Source organism: Candoia aspera, chromosome 2, assembly GCF_035149785.1.
Source record: "Candoia aspera isolate rCanAsp1 chromosome 2, rCanAsp1.hap2, whole genome shotgun sequence".
Classification (NCBI taxonomy): domain Eukaryota; kingdom Metazoa; phylum Chordata; class Lepidosauria; order Squamata; family Boidae; genus Candoia; species Candoia aspera.
The window spans coordinates 111,535,525-111,556,334 of record NC_086154.1 but is presented as its reverse complement, the minus strand read 5'-3'; the positions used below and the strand labels follow the sequence as shown (position 1 = coordinate 111,556,334).

Below are 20,810 nucleotides of genomic sequence, written 5' to 3'. Positions count from 1 at the left end.
ACCAAATTATTTCCCCTGAATGGCTGCACCATGGAAGAACTTCCCACAGCAAATATACTGCTCTCCCTCTCACAGAATTCTTCCGCGTATCTGTGCAGTTTGGTAAGGGCGTTACCGAGCACAGTGCAAAGGAAGAAGCCTCACCATTCCAGGATGCCAGCATCTTGCTGTCCAGATGGGGCCGTGGCCGCTGGGTCCGTGCCTTGTATAGTTTCTGTCTACTCTTAACAAGCAACGTCTTCAGCTGTTCCAGCCCCAGCCCAAATCGGGCAGCTGTAAGTTCCAGAGAGTACTGCATTATCAGAATGTTTTTTCCTTTTAGTTCGTTGTGAGGGTCCTGAAAAAAAAGACCAGTGTAAGAGAATAGGGAGTGCCTCCTTAAGCCCTCGCTTGGTAGTACGATATATGATGAAATGTGGTAAGAGATGATATGGCCCATCAATGGAATATTCTCAGATGGGAAATTTTACTGATATCATCCAATATTCTTTTTTTCTGTTTGATTGTTTAATATGTGTGTTATGTGACTAAACATTCCTCCTGTAGTGGCTGTTGGGGAGATGTTTGCAACATTTCTTAAATATTCCAAAGGTTTTGCCATTTGAAAAAGGTTGAATATCCCCAACTAATTCATCTATCACAACCCTGTCATGACCTTATCAAAAGAAAACAATCCTTCCTGGGCCTCCTAAATAATTATTCTCTTCCGTCCAAAGACTGAATTACCTATAAAGCCTACACTAGCTCTTTCTGCTACTTTGGGGGCATCAAGTAATTAAATTCATTTTCAAGTCCAGCTTCAATTGTTTAATCAGTACTGCCTTATTTTAGACAGCAACTGATGACTGAATCTTTTCCTTTAAAAAGCTCTTGCATCTCTTGTAGCACCACAGGGCTTTCCCCCACCATCTTCTTCCTAGAATGACCAAGTGAGCATGCAACATTGTCTGGTCACCATCTCTGTGGGATCATCTAGATATGTAGGTTTCCCTTGATAAGTCACTCCCAGAGCAAAATGGGTAGCCCAATGAATCAGCTAAAGACAATGTAGCTCAATACAATCAGGACAGAGCAAGCAAAGCTATCAAAATGTGTGTTCTAGAAATAAGTTTTAATTAGGACCAGCAGCCTCTTCATGCTTATTTCCCTAAGCCTCTCTTAGCCAAAGTTCCACTGATCTCAAGGCTATATTTCAAGACAGGCCAGGATGGAAGACGGTTATTGTATTAATGAGCAACTCATGGGTACAGGTAGTCCTTGTTTAGTGACTGCCTTGTTTAGCAACCATTTGCAGTTACGATAGTGATGGAAAAGTAACTTTACGACCAATCCTTGCATTACAATCTTCACAGGTCTGTAAAGCAAAGGAAAGCTGTAGTAAGATCATAAGCATAGTAGCAGTTTCACTTAGAGACCACTTTGCTTAACAACTGAGTTGTCGGTCCCAATTGTGGTTGCTAAACAAGGACTACCTGTACAATATTAGTATATGAAAGAATAAAAAAGGGCAAGATGATCTGGACTGGACATTTATTCCAATAAATGAAAGCTTCTTGTATCCTATCAGCTTTGAGAAGAACTAGTGATCCTGAATTCTGAGATATGAGAGCTCATTCTCTCATCAGAACTATTTCAAGAATCCTGTGGCAAGCAATGACAGGGGCACCTCTGGTAATATGTTTGTTGTCCCTAATAATAAGGGACTCAACTCTCCCACCCACACTAAACCTCCCCTTCCCAGCTGTACCTTCATTGGGTTCACATTGCCATCTTCCTTCATTCCATAGTGATGCATGAAAACATCTGCCACAATCTTTTTCTCTGGGATCCCTTCAATGGGGTCTGGCAGGAACTGCCGAACCTCTTCAGCTGTCCATACACAAAATGCACCCTCTTGCTTCTGCTCTGACTGGACTGTAGGGTATGAATCTGCATCCTCTGCACTGTAGAACCCCCCAGACTGAAAACCAAAGAATTAACATTAGCATATACTTTAATGCACAACCCATTTCTAAAATGTATATGCAAGGCAGTGAGATCTGCCTGAGAAACGGGACTACTTCGGAAGGACTCCGTAATTAGGAAGTCTCCATTTGCAATCATGAGCCTGCCTAATACACCCACTCCTTGTTTAGCGACCAAGTTCCGTTCCAACAACCAGGTTGTTAAGCAAAATGGTTGCTAAGTGAGCACATGACAGAGAGAGAGAGAGAGAGAGAGAGACGCTGCCATCTCATTCAGATAAAGTTCTCTCATACAGCTATACCGGTGTTACTCTCACTCCAGTGTGTGTTGTCAGGCACACGAAATTTGGTTATAAATGTGTGCATTGGTTGGAGAATGAATTTTTTATTACCGTCGTATTTGCAAATGGTCACTAACCAAATAAGTAGCTAAATGAGGAGTGGGTGCAGCATGGAATCTAGTTTGGTATTTCACAGCCCAAAGTTTGAGTGATGTCTATAATAGGCACAAAATGTCTTCTACACTGCAAACATTAAAGATAGGTTCTGCCCCTCAAAAGAAAATCAAGGCACTGGGAGGTCCCAATGACTTCTGGTCTATTATTAGTTCTCATTACATATATTAACAATAGATGGACTTGCCATCAGAAAAGCAAGGAAAATAGATGTCCATTGAGCGGACTGCCAGGTGTTTAGCTTGGTGAACTGCAAGTTGGCTAAGTAGGACTGACAATTTTTGATCCTCCACACATTCATGAACTATAGCTCCCAGAAAACCAAGCAAGCATAGTCAGCTTGTTTGAGCAGAAAGGTGGGGCAGATGAATAAAATAACTGCCTGGAAATTCTTACAGTATGTTGCTCCTTAACATACTGTACAAATGGATCAGAACTCTGACCACTAAATATTTAAACTGCCAATCATGATGACAAGCCTCTGCCATGATGAAATTGTCAGGGCTAGTAGTCAGAATGAGCCTGTTAAAACTATTATCTCATGGTATGAGATGAAACATAATGCTTTTCCATAAATGTCTGTGTCCTCATAGCTTACAGTATTTGTCTAGAAGTGCACTAGACTCCTTTCTAGTCTGTACTACAGAATGTAGTTCTTCCTTTGAAAACGATCTCTGAACAAGTTTTCTCAGGCACCGGGCTAGAAACCAGGTGACTGAGAGTTCTAGTCCTGCCCTAGGCATGAAAGCCGGCTGGGTGACCTTGGGCCAGCCACTCTCTCTCAGCCCAACTCACCTCACAGGGTTGTTGTTGTGGGGAAAATAGGAGGAGGAAGGCGTATTAGGTAAGTTCACTCCCTTGAGTTATTTATAAAAAATAATAAAGGCGGGATAAAAATTAAATAAAAAAATAAAAATAAAAAATGATATTGTTTCAAATAATCCATGATCCTAGACTGTCCAGCTGCATCTGTTCCGGGTGGTGCTGGCAAGTCAACAGTTTATCATCATCTAATAGCAATAAGCCTTACATTGTCACTCAGATCCCGAGAAACATAAAGCAGAATGTCTGCTGCCGTGTCTGCAAAGAATTCATCACCAGAAATCTGCATAAAACACAAGAAAATTTTATTCCAGAAAAATGAAATTGGGAGGAAAGGACTACCTGATAATTCTATTCTTGGAACAAACAATGTAAAAAGCCGAGCTGGAAGTAAGGAGAAGTCTTACACAAAACCATGAGATCATAGGTTGCCTAACTTCTAGGCTGGAATCTGCAAAGCATGTAATTGCTAGTTTGAAGAGAAATAGTTTACATTTGTAGTGTGACACAACTTGGGTGCTAGGATATCCTGATATGGTGTTAAGTGTTCTTATTTCACACCTGAAAAATTTCTAATAACTCTACAGCTGTAATATTTCACATGTAATCTTTTAAAATCATTTAAACTTATATGTGATATGGATTTTGGCCAATAAGTATATTTAGAATTTTGAAAAACTGCTGTGGGAATTAATATAAAATAGCTTCAAGGAGACAGGGCTTGACTATTCCTAAAACAGCTATTAAGGTGGAAAACAACCAGTCACAAAACGCCCATCTACAGAAGACAAAGTGATAAGATTATGTCCTACCCTTATACTATCCCCTTATTTTACTGTCTTAGAATTGTTTTTTTTTTCCTGGACAGGTGACACATTTCCAGACAAAGCAATGGGCTGGAATCACCACTCCCCATTTTTGTTTTTTTAAGAATACAGCCCATATGGAGCCAAAAAGTAACCTTGCAAATAAAGATGTTGTTAAAGGTTAATGCTTTGTGGCATGCCTGCTTCCTTAAAATTAAATAAATAAAAGGATCTATTTAAAAAGTTAAGTCAGCTTGGGGCAGAAACCTGGTGGGCACCATGCTGGGAATCCTAAGAATATGGACAAGCATGGAATCATTTGCCCAGGTTCCATGAATGTAATTTCAAATCCATAAGAATATACTTCACAAATATTACTATTTAAATAAATGTAGACAAAATTCCTGATTAAGTCCAGTTGTGAGATTCAGGCAGTTATAGACCCTTGTGAATTTCACAGTTGCAAATCCTTTTTAACTGTATCTGGGGAACTTGATAATGGCCAATTAAAATCAGACTTTGTCTTAAAAGAGCCATCCATACAACTTAAAATTAAAATACAACAATACAGCAGCATCACATCAATATTTATGTATTTATTTATCACAGGGATGATCATTGCTGATACCAATAATATGGAAAACAGATGTTTTGATAAGGATCTCTAAATAATTATAAGCTTCTCTACTTGCATCCTTCACTGCAGTAATCTGTTCCCATGTCTATCTGATCAGCTGGACAAGCAAGGAAAGTGAGCAGGATGCTTAAGCCTCTGCAGATTATGGAGATGGGCCAGTCCATAGGTTTTCCATAGGTATCAGAGTATAGATATATTAAAATATTAGTACTTCTTAGCCCATAATGAAACACAGTTGTAAATTGACACCAACCTAAATAAAAGTATGTCTCAATTTCTATTTCTCCACAACACCTGAGCAAATAACAAAAATACAGCTGTTCAAAGGATTTTAATGGAGCATGTTTGGTAGACCTTTCATGGGAGATTATTCTGCAAAAAAATACTGCTACAAGAGAAGGCCTTGCCTTCTGTATAAACAAACAGTAATTAGTTGCAGGTCCAACTCTGGGGTACACGATATAAACCACAGAAGACAGAACATTTGTGAAATGACATTACTATTTTTGTTTAAAATGAAGAACAGTCAGCTTTCAAAACTATTGCTTTTGTAATTTTAAGCAGCAGGAAGTGAAAACAAACAAGGGAAAAACAAGTACAGTTTGTAATATCATGGTGATGCATGGATTTGAAACCTGATGGCTCCAATTTATTTTTTTTAAAATCTAAACGTATGCAAGTACTAACATATATTTGATATATTCTCTAGTATGACTCTAGTATCTATTTTAAAGCCTTTCAGGATTTCTCACAAGACCTTATAACTCAGATGCATTTTTATTTTTAGATACTTGCACAACTTCAAGAGAATGAGTGGCATTATAAATGGTAGGGATTAACACAGAATGTTTTTGGAATGTAAATGAACAAATTAGTTAGAAGGGACAAATAGAGTCTGGGAAGAGGCTACGAAGAACAGGGACATCATATAATTATGTGAGTTCTCTTGGAAGCCTAGAAAACAAAAGGTATACTGCCGTGCTGCTAGCATAAAGTGAATACTGGAAGATACACTTAATTCTGATTTAGTTTCCTTTTGGATAAAAAGAAGATCCTCCCCTATCAATTGTTTACCTTTGATTATGAAGCCTAACATGATGGTGGCTGGATACACCTATGACACTTGTAAATCTCATGTGAAAGATATTATTGGAAGATTCAGGCACTGTAAGGTGCTACCACCCCAAACTTTCATAGAGAGGTAATTCTGGCTGGAGCACTAAGCAAATTCATTCAATCCCAGAACATGTCTGCCCCAAAGAAAGTGCAACATTTTCCATGCCAGTGAACCGCTTCTTGTTTTATTCTCCACTCAACAACGCTATGTAAATACTGGCTGCTCTACAACGCACGAAGTGGTATGTCTAAATGTGGCTTTTGGTTTTCATTACACTCTTGGGAAGCCAACATTACTGCCAAAAGTAATGGCAGTAAGAAACAATGGCATGGGGAAGCTGTATAAACAGTATCAGCATTCCCCTTAATTGTCACAGATGCCATAAAAGGAACAAAGGAAAGAAGAAACCTTTCCCTTCTGTTCTGTCTGTACCTGTATTGATGAATCCTGGATGCAAGAACTGAGCTAAAGAAATGTCTGTCTACAATAGCTTCTTCTTGCCTCACCCTCTTCTTTTTGCCCCACAATTCACTGTTATCTCCGTGTTCACTCAGCAATAAGTGGAGAATGTAATGTTAAAAAGGATTCAAGGACTCACCCTACTGGTTAACAATAACATGTTCTAGTTCAACTATCAAAGGCTGATCTGAATCTCAACTGCCGTTCCAGATACAAGGAAATATACTTCCCCAAGATTTTCAACCGTATCACACTGAACAGTAGGTTTCCTGTATTCCCTAATATTACTATTCCACACATGTGTGGCTAATAGGGATCACAAGACTTATTCCTGGGTAAAACTGTTACTTCTCCCTTACCATTCATCTAAATCAGCAAGAAACAAAGAAACAAAGTTAGTAAAAATACGAGAGTCACCCAACTTTTTTTCTCCCAGGCACCATTACAAAACAATTTGCTTTCTGACTCAAATGAACAGGGTTAATTCATCAGTTCTTTCAGGCCCTGATACGGTAGCCAAAAGATCTTGGTAAGGAATACCTGAAATGCCTTGGCGTAAACTGCTGCCAGCTGACCCTGATCGTACAGCATCTTTTCAAAGTGAGGGACGTGCCAACGTTGGTCAGTGGAGTAGCGATGGAACCCCTGCAGGAGAATTGGGGGGTGGAGAAGAATCTTTTCATTATTTGTGCCTTGTAAGAACTATGATTCAATCTTCTGCATATACAGCACAAAACAGGGAGATGAATGATTTTGAGAGTTCACTGATCAGGCCAACTAGTTCACTGGTCACCAAAAGATCAGAAGAACTTGGTGGCCTAGTGGTAATATGGTTACATCTGCAATGATGTAACTCATTCAAGGAACATAAACATTTACTAGCCAGTACACTGGAAAGGGAGAATTAACTCTCCATTCCCCATAAGCCAGTCCTCCCTAAGACAAAGAAAAAAGGAGTAGGAGAAAGCACTACGGGTGAGTGTGAGGATTCTACCAGAATCACATCACCATCATATACAAATAATACACCAAAAAAAACCTTGTCACCCCTATACCAATCCAATGGAATGTTTCACACTATGATAGCAGTATTTTTGTAGTATTTTTGGAATTCAAGGGCATGCCACAATTTTTAACAATCATTAGATTCCAATGGCAATTTTGTGTTTGTTGATCGTGCTTTTTATCTACCTTCTCAAAGTGGAAAGCAGATTTATGAAGTCACACATTTAAACGAGAAAGTGGCAGACAAACAGTAGAGCTTGACCACCAGATCCTGACAAACATTCTTTCTGAATCCCTTGATGAAAAGTTTCAAATCACTGTATTACCTGAGCAATATGATCATGAATACCCCCACATGCCATCATCTTGAGTGTATGCAGGGCCATCTGAAGTGCTCGTGCTCCTTCAGTGGTTGACCGATTAAGAGCCCAACAGGAGAACAGAAAATTCAAATTGACTGGAATAAAAGAAAATAGTAAAGCAATGAATTTCAGTCAGTTGCTCATGTAGTACTAGCTCCTCCTACAGAAATAGCTAGACAGTCTTGAACTAACCTGGGGTAGGGAATTTGGGAGATTCTGAGAATCCACCATATTCTTCATCGTAAGTCTCTGACAGTTGTTGGAAACATCGGGTTGTCACCTCTTTTGAGGGTGGGGGTGCTTCCTCCCCTCGAGCACCAACATCAGTCCTAGCTAACAGTGCAGACAAGATTTTCTGGCTGTTTTCCAAAAGGGCACTTTTGTTCCGTTTCCACTGAGGAGTGGGGAGAAGATATGTCACAGTTTGCTGCTATTTATACATGCCTTATCAAATTATGTATCTTTTCAAGTTGCTCCAGAAAATGGTTTGACATCATAGATGCTCCTTCTCACATATCAATTCAGAAATGAGATAGCAACGCATTAGGGGGAATCTACCCTGGCTGAGTTTTCACACATAAATGTTTGGTATTATGTAAATTGAGCCACTCTGGTTATATGCCATGACTTATGGGTTAGAGTATTGTGTGAACGCAACCTATAGTAGTTCCTTTAATAAACATAGGTTAAACAAACTATGGCTTAGCACAATGTATGAACTCAGTCAATGAAGTGCTCTAAGATGCTACCTCTCATCATGACCACATAGGAAAAAAATCACTACATGGATTTTTAATCCACAAAAATGTTTGCTGACATTTTTGTTAACTTATTACCTGCCTTCAGAGATATGCAACATGATGTAAAATATTAAAAATATGAGGTTTTTTAACCAACACTGATTTCTATCCATGGAATATGTTCCATTAGAAGGTTCTGTCTATAACTCAATTTCTCTTTCCATAAATCCTGTTGTCCCTGGGCTTAAAACTAAAACTTCTAATTTCTTATATTATCTCTTATAAACCCTTCAAGTAAAAGCTCAAAATTGGCACTAACAATTATGTAGCTTAATCTCTCATGTGTTATTCCAATGACACATTCAGCTTCTTACAGTTGTGGATCCTGAATCCCATACCTGCTCTAGGACGCGAAGCAGAACAGTCCGAAAGCCAACCTGATAAATTCCATCCTCAGGAGGGAAATAAGTTCCACCTACAAATGGTTTGAGATCAGGAGTCAACCACACACTCATTGGCCAACCACCTCCACTGCTGGTCGCCTGCAGAAAAAAAGAATCAGATGGATTAGATTCTCTTCATTAATCTGTTCTGGAAATAACAAAATTTTCTCTAAGTTCCAACTCCCTACCTGCACAAAGGTCATGTAAACTTTATCAACATCTGGACGCTCCTCACGATCCACCTTGATGCACACAAAATTCTCATTCAAAATCCAACCAATTTCTTCATTCTGGAAGGATTCTTGCTCCATAACATGGCACCAATGGCAAGTTGAATAGCCAACTGAAAATAAAAGTTATCAATTAAAGAAAGATTACTTATGAAAAAAAGTGATTAACCATAGTTTCAAAAGTGTTGATTTTTAATCCAAGGGAAAGGGACAGGGTGGGAGTCTAAGAAGAAATACACCCATAGTCTCCCTCAGCATAATCTAAGGGGCTGAGCAAAACAAGAACAGGAACAGAAGATCAAACAAGAATTGCTGACCATAAGCAACGTTAGTGATTCTAACCCTAGATAGGTTTTTAAAAAATGAGAATATTACTTCTGAGAACAAAGAACTAGTATAATAGTAAAAAGCTGCTGGATAAATATAGTTAAACACTGAAATCAGATTATAAAACTTGCTGAATCAGGAAAAGCAATAACAGAAGCTTGGAAATGACAAACCTTTTTAGGTTTCATTCCACTGCATGTTTACTTGTACGTTCCAGGTCCCCTCAATTAAATATTGTCATCTTGTGGGATTGAGGAAGCATGCCTTCCCTGTCACTGTCCCTGCCCTCTGGACAGCATCCCCGCAGAGATACAGATGGTGCCCACTCTCCTGGAGTTCCGGAAATACTTTGCTCCAGGCCTGGGGTGAATGTATTTGTGCAGGCCCTTTCGTATTTTTATTGGTATACTTGTTTTTAGTCCAGACTGTCATGTTCTATGTTTTCTATGTTTTTAATTATTTTAACTGTGTATTAGGATTTTTTACATCACCCAGAGTCTACTGGAGTGGGTAGCTATAACAAATTTAATGAAACAAACAAACTAACTAACAAACTCAAACAGAACTGCTATTAAAAAAAGAAATCCAAGACACCCCAGTTCTTCCAACATGTATGTTTTACCCATAGTCTAACTCTCAGTTGTTTTACACAACAAATGGTTTGGCTTCTAATGAAATAAGCTTATCCATTAGAAATCTATTGATGATCTCTGCAGTGTCAGCTCCTGCTCTTTACAGATGCAAACTGCATATCAAGAAATAAAGATTTTAGAAGAAGAAGAAAAGATAGATGTGCTTCTAATTTTTCCCCCAGAAAAAAAATAAGATTGAAAAAAAAATCTGAGCAGTTGAAGATCTGCTTTGAACAACATTCATTCCTTTATCCACAAGTTTATCCTCTTGGATTTCAAACTGCTCTCAAAGATATAGTATTGTTTTTATCTATAAGCTCACACATACACACACACACGGCTGGTATAAAATAAAGCCATTCCTTTTTTACCTGACAGAAATATTAACTTGTCCTCTCTCTTTGCCTTATCAAAAGCTTCCTGGCCCCATGGATACCTGAGAAAAATTGAGGAAAGAAAGAGGCTGGATTTTTTTATAGTGTTTCCCTTGTAATATACCTATGTTAAATGTAGGTAAGAGGCTACTGCCTTTTCTAACTGCATGAAAATCATTTTGAGATAAGGCAGTGTCCACAGAAGAGTTCTACGCTGTTGCTTTGCAGTCCAGCATTTCCCGTCAAGCAGAAGAAACCATGTGCATTCTAAAAGGTGCTACCTCAAAGCCTTCCTCCACTGTTGAGTTCCCACTGTGATTGAGAATTATTTGCACAGGAAATAACACACTTGATAAGACCTGGAACTATGCCAAAGCAACTCTCCTGGCTAGTCACCAGCTTAAGTATGTGGGGGGCTGAGCAATTTAGCACAGGTTAGGTGTTGATTGAGGGGACGCGGTGGCGCTGCGGGTTAAACCGCTGAGCTGCTGAGCTTGCCGATCGGAAGGTCGACGGTTCGAATCCACGTGATGGGGTGAGCTCCCGTTGCTAGTCCCAGCTCCTGCCAACCTAGCAGTTCGAAAACATGCAAATGTGAGTAGATTAATAGGTACCGCTTCAGCGGGCAGGTAACGGCCTTCCGTGTAGTCATGCCAGCCACATGACCACGGAACTGTCTACGGACAAACGCTGTCATGAGTGAGGATGGCGAGCAGGGGGCTCCCATCCAGGCTGTAAAGCGCATGCGTAGCACTGAGGAATTAGGTGGCCATTCAAAGAGACACAGATCGGGCCCACCTTAGTCTCTGGGGTTTATCTGTCTGGGTTTTTCCCACGCTTCTTCAGTTTGTTAGGATTTTCTGTAATGTAGCAGTAATAAAACACTAGAGACCTATTCCTTGTCTCAGCGTGGTTCCTGGCTGTTAGGACAAATGCCAGCTCTTCAGCTTTGAAACGGAGATGAGCACCGCCCCCTAGAGTCGGACACGACTGAACTTAATGTCAAGGGAAACCTTTACCTAGGTGTTGATTGTATACTTAGAATTTGAGCTCATTGCTGCTGTTGATTTTAAGTATTCATGAAACAATATTAATTAAAAGTAACTTGCTGTGTAGTGAACAACAGTCAGCGTGTTCTGGTCATTCAGGTGTTGGACTAGGATTGGAGAGACCCATATTCAGATGCATCCACATGGAAATTCACAGAATGTCTTTAAACCAGTCACTCTCTCCAACTAACCTACCTTATACGGTGGCTGTTGTACCAATAAAATTAAAGGAGACCCCCATGTTAGCCACCCTAAGCTATTGGAAGTGGATTATACATCTAATGAACAAATAAACAATGGGAAGCATCCCACTATTTTCTATGGGCATTCTTGGAAGATAGGTTCAGAGAACTGCAGATTTCAGGACTCTAATGTAATGATAAGTGGGAAAGATGGCAGCGGGGAGAGAAAGCGATGCTGCCTAGGGAACGATCAGATAAGAGAGGGCATAGCCCACAGCTGCATAACGGACAGAGAAAGAAACTCAGAAAGGAACCTCCTTAACTTATCAGGCTGTAAAAGAGACAGCAGGAGATTTGTACTTTCAGACTTGCAAGGGTCTGTTAATGTAGCCATGCAATAAAGCAGAATTAGCTCATCTGGGTGTGTTTCCTGTCTGGTCTACCTAGGAAGGCTGACATCTAATCTCATAGCCAAAATTAGCTTTTAAAAAAATGTTTTACACCCACTCCTCTTTTAGCGACTGCATTTTCCAGCGACTTTGTCATTAAGCAAAATGGTCACGAAGTAAATCATGTGACTCAGAGAGAGAAATGCTGCAAAGATCACCGGTTGCTGCCATCTCATTTAGATAAAGTTCTCTCATGCATCAATGCCAGTGTTACTCTCACTCCAGTATGTGTCGTGTCAGGCATAGAAATTTGGTCGTAAGTGCTCACATTGGTCAGAAAATGATTTTTTTTTACTACTGTTTAATACCATCTTATTTGCAAACAGTTGCTAACCAAGGTAGTTGCTAACAAGGAGTGGCTATATTAAAGAAACCAACTACTGTATGACTGTATCAGTGATAAAATGTAATATAGAAGTAAATTTAAACAAAAAAGAAAAAGATAAAAAGCCTGGACAGTAATATCAGAAGCAAAGCAATTTCAAAAACTTTTATTGAATTGTTCAAAAGTCCTCTCCTTACCCTTCTGTCAAAAAACTCAACAATATCCTAATTCAAATGTTAACAAATGACACGTTAGTATATATGATTGTTAAGTTTTACAGAACAAAAGCCACTTGAAATCGAACACAAACATATCTCGGCTTTTCAGTCTGGTCAAAATTTTTAGACTTCACCTCAAGGCATAGAGCAACCCGGTCATTTACAGTCCATTTTTCTCCAATAAAATATACACAAAATAGTCACAACATACATTTTTTTTAAAACTTAAGATTAACTATAGCCCAAACAGCAGGCACAAAGGATAAAACAACATAAAAGACAATTAAAATGGAAGAAAAACAATTATCTTGCTAAAACAACCGTGTGAATAAAATATTTTAAGATTCCTTTTGTTCTCTATCGGAATCCGTCACATTTCAGATTCAGAGCTGAAAAGGTACAGAAGTACATCGGCCCCTCCACAAAGGAGCTGCAGCTTTTCCTGGGCTCACACAGTAGCTACACAGTCCTGGGAAACACATTTGAGTTAAAGAGGTGCTGACAGCACACCCTGGGCCAGGTCAAAGCACTTTGTCAGCTCCTCCCTAGTTATCCAAGAGAGATCTCAGTTACTGTCCCTAACGGCCATCTGTCCAATCTTCAGCAATGATGAGTCTCAGTGGTCAACACTATGGCTTAGGCAGTCTCACATAACCTCCTAATATGAGGAACAGAATAAAATAAAAATGGAGGAGGAGGACCAAATTTTTATGATAGAGAAGAATGAAAATAAAAGAAATAAAAGAGAAAGACAAGGATAACGAGAGAAGTACAAACAGATATGGTTATATAAATCTTAGATTCATCTCCTTTACAGATAAGATAAATGAAGAGCTTAGAAACAAGCAACAGAGGAATTCAGAAACAAAGAAAGAATTAAGCTTAGGATCTGGATTTGAAAGTTGAGAGGGTGCCATGTAGAGAAGAACACTGAGCTACAGGAGGAAAAATGTTTTTTTATGAGAATGGGAGATCTGGAGGCAGCTGGAAATACTAAAGGAGAACAGCAGACTCTTCAGAACAGCATCCACGAAATTCCCCAAATGATAAAGTCCATCTATTTCACTTCACTCCTTAGTGCCTACTAAGAGAAAGGCAAAAGGTTTCCTTACCAGTTAACAGGGTTATGGGCATGCTGAAGGAGATAAGGAGATTTCTCATGGATGAGACGGTTAGTATGGAGACTGTTGCTGGAGTGGCTGCCTTTTCCCCCTGTGGCCATGCTTAAGGCTGTCCTCAGAAAAATTGTCCTGCGACAAGAAACACAGACAGAAGGCAGTCAGCTTCTTTCCCAAGCAACTAGATGTGGATTGGATTTCAAGCCCGGTTTCTAGGGCAATATATAGTATATACTTCCTCAATTGGCATTTTGTTGGACTCAAAACTGCATTGCCCGGAAACAGAGCCATCTGATTCCACAAACAAACCAATTGGCATTTTTTCAGACTCAAATCTACATTGCCAAGAAACAGACCAGTCTGAATCCACAAATAAATAAATAAGCAAGCAAGCTTTCTTCGGGAGTTGGGGGGACTCAAATCTGCATAGGCAGCAAACAGACCAGCCTGAATCACTAGGCATATGGATTTCAGGCTAACAGGCTTCCTTCAGAATGAATTCCTTGCGTAGGCCTCAGGAAGTAAATTGTGTTTTTACGCACATTAAGCATAACAGAAGGAAGATATTTTTAGTTCAAGGTTTCAGGACATCAGTCAAAATGTAGAAAAATTCCTAAATGTTGAATCTACCTACCTACCTATCATCATCTATCACAAGGAAAGCCAGGAAGTTTTCAGCCATTGAAAAGCCAATGGCCTTCTGTATTGGTGGAGCCACTCTTCAAAAAACCTTGCCCAAAATAATAAGAAGAAGAAGAAGAAAGCCGGCTGGGTGACCTTGGGCCAGTCACTCTCTCTCAGCCCAACTCACCTCACTGGGTTGCTGCTGTTGTGGGGAAAATAGGAGGAAGAAGGAGTATTTGGTATGTTTGCCTCCTTGAGTTATTTATAAAAATAATAAAGGCAGGATAGAAAATATATAAATAAATAAATGAATAAATATAATTTCATCTCTACACTAAGACTGATGATCAACACTTTCTTCTTAATCGCATTTCAGTCTGTTACTGGAGGTGGCAGTTTTACCCTTCATTTGGTTGTTTCCTTTCTTTCTGAGGCCATGGTAAAGTTTTGTCCCACGTTACTACGAATTAACCAGGAAGGGGGGCTACAGGAAATGAATAAATAGAGAAGATTCTCTTCCCAGATCAACCCCACAGGATATCTCCGAAACTTGTGTTCAGCTTTATGAGGAAGGCGGCAGAAGCGGCCTTCGGATCCACAACTACTTTCCTTCAGTTACCTCAGGCCTCTTCAGACCATGCCCAGCTCACAGCCAGCATCTGAGCTGGAAGAAAGTGAGGATTTCGAACCCAAGCCATGCACAGGGGGCACTGGGGAGGGCAGAAACTGTCCATGTATTCCAGCCTCCCCCGCCGCCACACTTTGTCAAATCCCATAAGGGAGAGAACACCTCAGGGAGTCACTGGTTTCTGCAAGCACGTTTCCTACTCCTCTACAGATGGTTTTATTTTTTACTTATTTTAATGAGAAGCTACCATGCTATAAAGCCGAGTGCCAGCCCCTACCAGTTTGAAGAATGGGTGCTTTATAATTGGCAGCCATTTTGTGAATGTGCTCAGGAGAGGCTCTCAAAATTATCAATGAGCCCACGAGCCCCAAACAGGCCTCTCTCTTGCTCTGCAATAACTTCATCACTCCTGAACTTTCTACTATTTTTTTTTCCTGCTGTTTGCTTTATAAATCACTTTCTCTGCCCCACTCCTGGAACAATAACATCCTCCTTACTCTCATAATCTCCCCTGGAATGTCTGTAATCTGCACTTGTTATCTAGGGCTACTGATGATTACTCAAGCATCTAAAACTTTCTAAATGCTGTAGAGATTCAAAGTAAGGAGGTAGAAGAAATCTACCATTGTTTTCTTCTGAACAAACTAAGTGGCCTGTCAAGACACACACCACGTCTCTGTTAGGGCACAGGAAGCAGTAATGCATAGAACCTCTGATGTGCAGAATCCATCATGCTTGGCTCAAATGTTTGGTAGAAAACTGAACATATTTGGGGAAAATGTATAGAAAACCTCAAGCACTTGAGAACATTAGGTACGAATCGTTTATATATTATGAGCAGTTACGCAAAAGAAAGAAATGAGGATCTTAGATGTAGTAGCTGTGGACAATACCAATAAAATAGGGGCAGCTGCTTGAAGTTGTACAGTGGCAATCCATGATGACCCCAAACTGATGACACGCATACAGTGACACGATCATGGAAATGCCATCCACATGTATGCGCACCCAACCTCTGATGCAAGTAGGGAAACCTTGTTATATGTGTGACAATGTCATCATGCACATTTTATCATTTATCCTCCTGGTTTGCTCCATGTACACCCATGAAGCTGCAAGTGAGACCTACATTTAAGAAGAGGCCTAAGATCAACCAGGACTACAATAAATGGAAGGTGTTCAAATACATTCAATGATAACATCAAGCTTCCTTCCCTTTTGAGGTGCCAGAGGTATTTTATATTCAAATATCTGTTATTTCTAAGCATTCCCTTGGATGCTTAGAAAAGAGCCCCTCATTAAATAGAGCTAAAGATAAAATGCCTTATACTTCTCTACAGTTGGCTCAGTTCAAAACTGTGATGGGACAGCCTCTCTTGGACCCTCTTCAAAGACCCTTGCCTGTTTCTGTCATCATTACTACAGTAATCCATATCCAAGCTGAGGATTTTCAAACTGGCACTGACTCCACCCACATTCCAGAATGTGATCTGGATTGCTAGTAAGGATCCACTGGAGTAAGCACTGTATTGAACGAAGACTGCTCCTCTGGAAAAAAAACTCAGTAAGAGACCCTTTTACATATTGGTATACTTATAGCACTATACTGTCCTATTTCTGTTTTATTCCCTGTCACTATTTAATGGAATCTGCCTTTTTTTTTAACTGCATAAACATATGGCTGGGAATCTAGCTGAGTTATTTATCACTTCTATAGAGTATATGTGAGACATGTCATACAACCTCAGTTGTGAGCCTATAGATTTGAACTAAGTATTTCAGTTTTCACCAGAGATCTCCCAAAATGTTATTGAGATTTTTCTTCAGCAGCAGTGGACAAATTACAACCCTCAAGCTGCACACTGTCATGCAAGAGCCTTGAATGCATCGCTCCTGTTTGGGTCAACACCTCTTCCTGACTCCTCCCTTGATGTTGCTACTACTGTGCTGCCAATTTATTCAGCACCCTTGATTCCATCAGGCCCAGCAGCCAAAGGTTCTTCTCACTGCAGAAATCAAGGCATCTGATGCTCTGGCTTCATGTTAGGACTGCAGTCATTGGTCCTACAGGAAGAGGGCCTTCAAGAAACAAGAGTGGCTCAAATGCTAGAAGTTAGGAGATGGCGGGCAAGAGGGGTGGGGGAGGGAAGGGGCCCTTTTAAACCTCCCTTCTTTGCAATCTCAGCAAAGGGAAGGAGCTTTGGCTACGTGTGAATGTGTGCAAGTATTCTGTGTGGCCTTTGGCCCAATTCAGCACTGCATGAGTCCCTCAGAGCCAAAGAAAATGCTCATCTATCTTCTAGGGGACTCTTGGATACACAACAGTATTCTACACAAAATAGACTACAGTATAGTCAGTCTTCCCAACTCGACACATTCTAGATGGGCTTGGCCACAATTCCAATGTTTCTCCAACTCACATGATTACAGTAGCTGAGTATGACATGAGTATTATGTCATGTCTACAGGGCTTAACTTACCATAACTTATTAGCCCCAACTACCCAGAGTCGCTGAGTGAGATGGGCAGTGAATAAATTTGATAAATAAGTAAACAATTTTGTGTACATTTATGAATCTTGCCAGGCATGGCTTTCAAGACTAATTTTGTCTGGCTTCATAGATGATTTCTACATACTTTGCTAATTTGCTTATTCTGTAAGGGGCAGTTTTAGCATTTTTTGTTACAAGTATTGGGACAAATTTGCTGATACTTGGCACTGAGTTTCAAAACGAAACAACTTATCTCAAAAGCAGTATTTACTAAGGCAGATAACCCAGTGGAATCAACAGTTTATTCTGCATCATTATTCACAGCAGTGTGTTAAAATACTAATTTTTATTTAGGGCATTTATACCCCAACTTTCTTCTATCATAGAATTTAAGGAGTACAGGCTAAAGTCTCCCTTTCAGACTCTAACCAGATTCAACCCTTCAAAGCTTCATAAAGCTTTGTAAAGGACGGCTTGTTCACCCTCAGACTAAAATTACATGGGTTTTTGAGCAAGGGATAGGAAGTTGGCCAAGAAGACCTGGGGAGTTAACACCAACACAGTACAATAATAATGATGTAGTGAAAACTTAATTATCAACAACGGCCGAGAAAGCAATTGAACTGTTCTCAAAAATCAACATTGGCCTGAAAAGGTTGGTATGCATCACTGCATGGCAGCAACAGAACGGGCAGGCGGAGAAGCAAAGCTTAGTTGCAGCCTGCTCGCTACTGATCAGCGTGCCGGAGAAAAGGAAGTTGGCAGTTTGTGCCTTGTAAACTGTAGACTTTTCGAATAGAACGCACAGGTACCTCTGCTCTATGTTCCACTAAATTTATGCATTTCATTACGGGAAACCTAATCGGCGAGGCTTCAGAAGTAGAAACTAGCTACTGCTGCAGACATACAAACAGCCAAGATCAGTCCAACAGAGATCCGAGTTGGGTTAAAGCTAGCCACGCCTTCTCCTAAACGGCAACAGAAGAGGGTGTCTCTTCCGGGCCGAGCCAGTACCACGCAGTTAGGAAGAGCAGGTATGGACGAAGAAGTCAAGCAAAAGCGGAGTCAAATGACACACGGCTTCCTCCGGGCCGGAGAGAAACCCTTTCCCCTCCCTCTTTTGCGCCAGATCGGTTTTCTTCCCGAGATCCGCATGTAAACATCGCCAGCACGTGACCAGCCTGGACTAAAAAGCGCAAGAGGCCGAGGACTTAGGGCGAGGAGGGGGAGCTGCGGTTGCTTCTGCGGCGCGGCCCTGATACCTGCGTATCCCGGAGATCAGCTTCTGCCCGGCCCGGCGGCGGAGCAGCAGCAGGGGGCAGCTCGTGCGGCGCCAAAGCGCGACGGGGGCGGAAATCATCGTCTCCGGCGGCGGGAGAGGCTGCCGGGCAACGAAGGGCGTTGCCGAAAGGGACGTTTAGGGTCAGGGATAGCGCTGCCTAGTCGGAAGGAAGCACCGGGAGTCCTGCCCCGGCTTCTCACAGCTCTCTTCCAGCGTCACAGAAGGGGTGTAGCTCTGTTTTGAGATAGGTCAGGGGCGGGAGGAGGATCGTTTCGATCCCGGCCCTGGAGAGCAAAAGACAGACGGGGAGGGGGAGGGGGAGGGGGAGGGGTCGGCTCTCCTTGCCATTATTTGAAATAAATTGGATGCCTGTTGACGAGGCCAGTTTGGTGTCGTGGCTAAGGCATCAGGCTAGAAACGGGGAAGCGGTGAGTTCTAGTCCTGCCTTGACTCCAAGCCAGCTGGGTGACCCTGGGCCGGTCACTCTGTCTCAGCCCTCGGCAGGAGGCAGTGGCAAACCACTTCCGAAAAACCTTGCCAAGAAAACTGCAGGGACTAATCTAGGCAGTCACCACGAGTGAACAACTGACTCGAAGGAGCGCACACCTTGACGAGGCATCCTAGTACGCATGGTCGTTTTCTAGCAGGTCAGTCTGAGAATTTCGAAGCAGGATCCGCAAAGCCACTTTCTCCGCAAGGAAGGCGGTTGTTGCAAAATGCAAGGATCCTCAGGGCATAAGCATTCCTCGTACCAGTTTGGAGGCTAGGCTAGAATTTGCGTAGATGGCAATCATTTAGTCTCGTATCAAACTACAGTAATCATCCATCTAGCCCGACCTTACCGACTTTTCCGAATGTGAATAGCTCTCCCACAGCCAGATCAGAGAGGTCTTATTATGCTACATGACCAGTCTTTCAGAAATGATTTAGAGATACTCTGCAGGCCCTGCTCTCATCTATGGCCCTTCTGTCTCTCAATACTGCTAAGAGGCAGAAGTTTTCAAGGACATGCTTTTTCTGATCTTTTACTGGAGATACAGGATGAGCGAGTAGATTAAAACTGGCACCATGTATATGGAAAGCAAGCGAACTCATACCGAGCTGTGGTGCTTCTCCTGTACGGGTTCAAAATGCAGATTAATAGCATTAATCCATTAGTTTGAATGTGTAGACCCAGCCATTGTGGCTTTGCAAATAAAACATGGGTAAAACAAATCATGATTTAGTGTGATATGTGAACCTAGCCAATATATTTACTTTCACTCCAGCAGGAAAAGCCATTGCCCTTTGACTCAGCAATTGTAGAAGCAGAAACTGTAGGACTCACTTGCCTGCTGATCTGACCAGGTTTCTGTAAATAAATACACTTAGATTTAAACTTAAGATCAGAATCTAAAAGGGAAGGAGGCACACTCAGGACCAACTCCTAGCCATATAATCCTGAGTCCACTGCAGTAAAAGCAAAATGAGATTCTGCTATGATGCCTGAAAACAAATGCAATGGGAAGAGGCCTTTGGCATGTCAAATATTCATTGTGCAAGAGATGACAGAATGAAAAGCACTGTAATTAAAGAATTTGCTCCGTGCCTTCTTGATTTTCCTATTTCTGATTGATCCTTGATTTTTCTATTTCTGCAGTTAAGAAAAGCAATTTCAAAAAGAAACTATGAAAATAAAATAGTGACTTTTTGATGAGGGGGCATGAATTGAAAGAATATTGTTCCTGAGGCAACTGTTGAGGTGTAGCCTGGGTGAAGTAGAAATCTTTGTTTTTATTTTATTTAGAAATACGTTCTGCTGGACTGCACTGGTCCCCCTTGAGCAACTAAACTAATGGAAAAACAAGAGCCCTCCAGATCCTTCTGACGGACAGCTTACACCAGGGTTTCCCAACTAGGGTTCCGTGGCACCCCAGGATTCCACGAGAGGTCACTAGAGGTTCCCTGCACAATTTATTTAAACAATTATTTCAAATTTGGGCAACTTCACATTAAAAAGGGAAGTTTCATTATTTTTAGTTTAAGAACATTGTTAATGCATATATACAGGCCTACACGTGAAACGAATAT

The 20,810-nt window shown here is 41.0% G+C and overlaps 1 protein-coding gene across 2 annotated transcripts in view; it reads right to left on the bottom strand.

Moving 5' to 3' along the window:
- The window catches only part of SPATA20 (spermatogenesis associated 20), a 48,534-nt gene extending 29,662 nt beyond the window's left edge, over positions 1-18,872 (bottom strand). Inside the window, exons 1-11 of one of the 2 annotated variants that reach the window (XM_063293220.1) lie at positions 18,721-18,872; positions 13,709-13,846; positions 10,371-10,435; positions 8,999-9,153; positions 8,766-8,909; positions 7,820-8,021; positions 7,592-7,722; positions 6,801-6,905; positions 3,450-3,524; positions 1,748-1,960; positions 145-337 (exon numbers count right to left, since the gene is read on the bottom strand). In XM_063293220.1, the coding sequence (XP_063149290.1) occupies positions 145-337; positions 1,748-1,960; positions 3,450-3,524; positions 6,801-6,905; positions 7,592-7,722; positions 7,820-8,021; positions 8,766-8,909; positions 8,999-9,153; positions 10,371-10,435; positions 13,709-13,846; positions 18,721-18,818 (1,519 nt within the window). In that variant the 5' untranslated portion in view covers positions 18,819-18,872. Of the gene's footprint in view, positions 1-144; positions 338-1,747; positions 1,961-3,449; positions 3,525-6,800; positions 6,906-7,591; positions 7,723-7,819; positions 8,022-8,765; positions 8,910-8,998; positions 9,154-10,370; positions 10,436-13,708; positions 13,847-18,270; positions 18,419-18,720 lie in introns of those variants that run through there. The other variant, XM_063293221.1, reaches the window with a different exon arrangement.
- Positions 18,873-20,810: the final 1,938 nt, after the last annotated feature.